This window comes from Borostomias antarcticus, assembly GCF_949987555.1.
Source record: "Borostomias antarcticus genome assembly, chromosome: 11".
Classification (NCBI taxonomy): Eukaryota; Metazoa; Chordata; class Actinopteri; order Stomiiformes; family Stomiidae; genus Borostomias; species Borostomias antarcticus.
The window spans coordinates 4,272,946-4,278,864 of record NC_140244.1 but is presented as its reverse complement, the minus strand read 5'-3'; the positions used below and the strand labels follow the sequence as shown (position 1 = coordinate 4,278,864).

General features: G+C 47.0%; 1 protein-coding gene across 1 annotated transcript; it reads right to left on the bottom strand.

The window, feature by feature from the left end:
* rplp0 (ribosomal protein, large, P0) lies at positions 1-4,342 on the bottom strand. Its single transcript, XM_084445368.1, has 8 exons — positions 4,324-4,342; positions 3,171-3,278; positions 2,809-2,984; positions 2,420-2,507; positions 1,941-2,087; positions 1,219-1,404; positions 612-752; positions 1-237 (listed from the first exon to the last, which is right to left on the bottom strand). The coding sequence occupies exons 2-8, from the start codon at positions 3,222-3,224 to the stop codon at positions 76-78; spliced, it is 954 nt and encodes a 317-aa protein (XP_084301494.1). The 5' UTR covers positions 3,225-3,278; positions 4,324-4,342; the 3' UTR covers positions 1-75.
* Positions 4,343-5,919: the final 1,577 nt, after the last annotated feature.

Here is a 5,919-nt window from a genome sequence, read left to right as displayed (position 1 = left end):
TTGATTTTAGATGTTTTTATTCAATTCAATGATCTTATTAGAATTTCATTAGCAGCCACGGCTCTTCGCTGCAGTTTAGTCGAACAGGCCGAAGCCCATGTCGTCGTCAGACTCCTCGGCGGACTCCTCCTTCGCCTCCTCTTTGGCTGCTGCGGCGGCGGGGGCTTCGGCCACCTCAGCTGCAGCCACGGGAGCTGCCACCACAAAGGCAGTGGGGTCGGCCAAGAAGGCCTTCACCTGTTGGTACGAAGGAAACGTTTACTGAAAGGGTAGCTGGGGCGCAGTAGGGTCCTCCTTACCCACCCATCATTAACCAGGCAGCTAGCTGCATGAGTGGTGACTTCTGAATATCGAGCGCCAAATGATCCCATTTGTTAAAATACATATTCCATGACCCAGATTTCCCATGGAACCCCGAGGGCTGTCTGAGACCAAGCGTCCCTGCCGGCCGTGGGATGCAGACAGACAGGGATAGTAGGTAACAGGTCACTGTGTGCAGGGGGAACGACAGCACAGCACCGCACGAGCTGCTCTGTAACTTATCCTGCTAGAAGGTGCGACAACACCACTTTCACAGCGTCCCAAAACATTTTAAACGAGTCGAGTCGTACCTTATCCGCCAGGGGGAAGGAGCATTCCGTCTCCAGGGCAACAGCCAGAACTCTCTTGTAGCCGTTGACGATGGAGTGGGGGATGGAGGCCAGGGTGGGGTAGCCGATCTGCAGGCACACACTAGCGATGTTCCTCACACCCTGGAGATCAGAGAAGGTTTGGTCAGATGTTAAATACGTTCTCAAGTCTGCCCTATTGTGCATTAGTTGTCCTAGAAAGTAGCCATTTGTCTGAATCCAAGCGTCCCTGCCGGCCGTGGGATGCAGACCGACAGGGATAGTAGGAAACAGGTTACTGTGTGCAGGGGGAACGACAGTACAGCACCGCACGAGCTGCTCTGTAACTTATCCTGCAACTTCTCCAAATTCATTTATGTTATCCTAGTTCCGCTTTAAATCTTCCATACTTGACCCAATTGTTTATCAACCACAAGGTGAAAGTGACTTGTGCTTAACATGGGGTCAAACTTCTAATTTAAGTTATCCACTAATTTGACAGCTTATTTCCATACAAGAGGCCACATAACAGCCCCACAAGGCAAGAGCATCATCTAGCGTCTGGTCCCCGAGGGCGTTGTCCCTCTAGAGGACAGGAAGGCGAGCTCACCTCCAGGAACCTGGCGTGCAGCGCCGCCTCGGTGATGTCGAGCACCTCGGGGCTGTACACGCTGCCGTTGTCGTACACCTGCTGGATGAGCAGCCCGTAGGAGAAGGGCGAGATGTTCAGCATGTTGAGCAGCGTGGCCTCGCTGGCGCCCACCTTGTCGCCGGTCTTGATGAGCTGCACGTCACTCTGGTGGACGAAGGGGGAGACAAGAGACGTTTTACCACCGGGTCACTTTTCTGTCCAGAAAAGCTCATCGGCATGTGCTCAAGATGCACACATCATGTGTGACGTATTCGTTTCATATTTGCATGGTTAAATGGTCGGGGTTGCTTACAAATTCAGGCATGACTGGAAAAGTGTAACTGCTCATGACAATAAAATAGAAATACTGGAAGAAAGTGTAATTGTTTGGTGGGCTATTGAAAACACACCAACTAGCTTGACACACACACTTGCCATAACCACACCCCCAGGATGTTTGGATGATAATACCATGTAGAATGAGACGCAGTAGCATGCATTGCAGACCTCAATGCTTTTTTCCCCCCATGAATAACCGGATAGTTAGCGGTCCTTGGCTGGCTAGTAAGATAAAGCTGACGTTTAAGCAACAATATAACTAGACTAAAACTGATGGTCTTTGGCTAATTAGCACCAGCCACTGAACTCGCTCGGCGAAACTCGAAATGCACACAAAGGCCTATCGTTGACGGATAACTCACCAAGATTTCAATGGTTCCTCTGGAGATCTTGGTGGTGATGCCCAAAGCCTGGAAGAAGGAGGTCTTCTCAGGACCCAGACCGGTGTTCTGGGCTGGCACTGTGACCGCGCAAGGGGCAATGGCACCAGCACGGGCAGCAGCTGGCACCTGGAGGTCAGAGTTCGAGACTGCTGCTTAGTCATGTTCACAGTAATGTCAACGGTTGGAGACCCGTTACTAAGTGGGTGTCTGAGACCAAGCGTCCCTGCCGGCCGTGGGATGCAGACAGACAGGGATAGTAGGTAACAGGTTACTGTGTGCAGGGGGAACGACAGCACAGCACCGCACGAGCTGCTCTGTAACTTATCCTGCAGCGCTTAACTACACATCAATGAGGGGAACTTGTGACGACCCAACATTAAGCACACACAAATTATGATCAGACTCAAATGTTCTAGCCAGATACCAACCCCCGCGCTGACAACTAGAACAGGCCTTACCTTGTTGGACAGGAGCAAATCCCTGACCTCAGCCAAGTCCTCCTTGGTGAAGACGAAGCCCACGTTACCTTTGATGTGGGGCAGGAGCCTGTCGGAAGAGCATTAGTCAATATCCACACAAAAATCACATTCTCGTACAGACAAAACAGAGAGGGGGAGGGAAAGGGGTGTCTGGTACCAAGCGTCCCTGCCGGCCGTGGGATGCAGACAGACAGGGATAGTAGGAAACAGGTTACTGTGTGCAGGGGGAACGACAGTACAGCACCGCACGAGCTGCTCTGTAACTTATCCTGCAGCTGAACGTTTTATTGTTACAAGATCAGGCAGGGGCAAGTCGGGCGGCGGAGAACGAAGAACCCACCCACGTGTAGTAGCTCCTCTGAACTTACTTCTCCAGGGCAGGGTTGTTCTCCAGGTGGCCACGGATGGCTTTGCGCATCATGGTGTTTTTACCCATGAGCACCACGGCCTTCCCGCGCAGAGACAGACGGATGGTCTGCATCTGCTTGGAGCCCACGTTGTCTGCGCCCACGACGAAGCATTTTGGGTAGTCGTCCAGCAGTTGCTGCAAAGAGAGAAGTCTAAGAGAATAACCACCAGATCCTCAACCCCTGAAGAGGCAAAGTAGTGCCAAGTCTACCTGCCTAACAATATTCTGCCAAGCGAACCAGTTTAATAACTTGCATGAAAAACATTTCATTTAAAAAAGGTAGTGACATGTATATATGCAGTGATCTATAAGCCAACTTACAACGATTTTCACAAAATAGTTGGACTTCCACGTGGCCCTGTCTTCCCTGGGCATCTTTGCAGTGCTTCCAAGGATCGCTTAACAAGCCGGTTTAAAGACAAGGTATTTCTAAAAGGTAGAGAGATACTTTATAGTTAATACAGTTCTCAAACAAAGGACATCTGACCTTGCGGATGAGTGGCACAGAATTAAATCAGTTCAGTACACGTGCCATGGTTCACTTTAGTCCAGCTGGCCAGCCACGGCAGCACCCTAACCAGCTCGTTCACTGCCTCATTTACCTTCCCTCTTGGTTAATGGTGCGTTCGTTTATAACTGGGAGGTGGCAAATTGCGACTTGCTACTAGGAATGATTAAATAAAACACCGCATGAACTCGCACTTCCTCGTCGCAAATTCGGATGTTTCTCAGCCCCCAGTTGCTCGAATGCACTAGATATAACTAGGTAACTGTGATATAATGGTATATAGATATAACTAGGTAACTGTGATATAATGGTATATAGATATAACTAGGTAACTGTGATATAATGGTATATAGATATAACTAGGTAACTGTGATATAATGGTATATAGATATAACTAGGTAAACTGTGATATAATGGTATATAGATATAACTAGGTAACTGTGATATAATGGTATATAGATATAACTAGGTAACTGTGATATAATGGTATATAGCTCGAATGCACACAGGTCGGAAGTAGGTATTTTGCGACTTGCCACCTCCGACCACAAACGAACGCACCATTAGCCTACACAAGACCGCCTGTACAGTTAGCTAGCTAACACTAATAGACATTTGGTGTAGAGTTCAGATGCATTATGATTGCGGTTTAACATTAGTGCCAATGACTGTGGCAGTCGGTTTTGATAAATGACTAGGGTAAATGTAATATCTAACCAGATGAGCATGCTAGCAGCTAGCCTAGCTAGTGCTACTGCTAACCAACACATGGCGCGGAGCCTGAAAGGCCGCAGAACGAGTTTCTTAGTTATGGCAAAAAAATAAAGACGTCGGCTAACCTTAGAGAACACGTGCAGTGCATGCAATGTAGTCTTCGTTTTGACAGATACATAATACACAGTATATCCGTTGTAAAACGTAACTAGCAAACAAGGCCGAAACCATGAGGCCGGGAACACAGCTTACCTCGCTTAGGGTCGCGTGAAAGAAAGAGATAAGCGGAGGAAGCCAAAAGAATATGTAGAGAACAACCCTCCAATCATGTAAGAGGTAGAGAACAACCCTCCAATCGTGTAAGAGGTAGAGAACAACCCTCCAATCGTGTCAGAGGTAGAGAACAACCCTCCAATCATGTAAGAGGTAGAGGACAACCCTCCAATCATGTAAGAGGTAGAGAACAACCCTCCAATCATGTACGAGTACCAAAGACCCACCTCTTCCGTCTGAGCTGTGAGGCGCAGAAGTTCCACAAACGAACTACAATCATGGAGTCAACTCCTCATCTAGTCAATGTGCAATTTATCTGGGGGTTGGAGTTCTATTTCGTAATTGCGTAGACGCTTCCAAAGCTTGCTGGAGGGGCTTCTTCTCCTCGATACCCATCATCACCCGCCCTAGTGCAACTCAAACGTTATCAACTCATGAGTAGCAAGCAGCCTATGTTTCCAGCTATTTCGAGACAACAAAAACAATGACAGTGAGACATAAAACGATATCTTTATTGGCAGAAATCACATTAATCAAAATGAAATAGCAATCAGGAACCACATACCTTCCCAAAACAAGACTGCAACAGAATTATGGCCTACAACAGGCTAGTAGAGGTCATGAAATCAGAAGTAGGCTACTGCCTACAACAGGCAAGAGGACATGAAATCAGGTATTTAGCAGAATACGGCTCCCCTAACATAAAACAAATGACAGGGTTCGCTTGAAAACTCAAGACATCAAAATGAAAGAATTTGATTTCAAAAGAAGAGATTCAAGAGAGGTGGTGTACTGTAATTACCATCAACAAACTCTAACCCTTTTTTATCTCTACCCAATTATGACACCATCTTACTTTCAAGACTGAGAATAGATTTACTGAAGATTATTGTGAATCCAAAATAATCCCGCCATCCTCAAATCCTTCTCACTACTCAAGATTTGAGGGTAGAGCGGCACGGCACAACCACCTATTGGGGCCAGGGGGCCACCTGACCGGTCATATGGGGGCCAGGGGCCACCTGACCAGTCATATGGGGGCCAGGGGCCACCTGAACTACTTGGAACTCAGTTCAGAAATACACCGTTCCAAGTCTCTCATTCAGTGGCTCAATACCAACCTCTCTAGAATTCGTTCTTGCCGTTTAGCCGTTACCTGCTGAAGCCTCAGATTACACCAGAAGAACCTACTGCCAATCACAGTAAGATTACTTCATTCTTTTTTTTACCACTAGCTGGAACAATCCGTAGAAACTCACCACACCCCCAGTGTTTCAGACACTATATTGAAATTTGGCACACATACAAATATTAATATTCATAAAGAAAATAAGTAAAATGACATGTATACAGTATAGCGCCTGCACTCGACGTGCAAAGTGATTCAAACCCAAACTGTTGTGAATGCATTTAATGAAACAAAACGAGTCAAAAACCACAATGATTCAGATAGGCAACATTACATGGTCGCTTGGAGAGAAAAAAAAGAGAGTAAATTAATAAATCAGTTCCTTACATAATACAATGGCTCAAACATGCTCATGTGTCCCAGTATTCTAATGCCAGGCTAGGGCA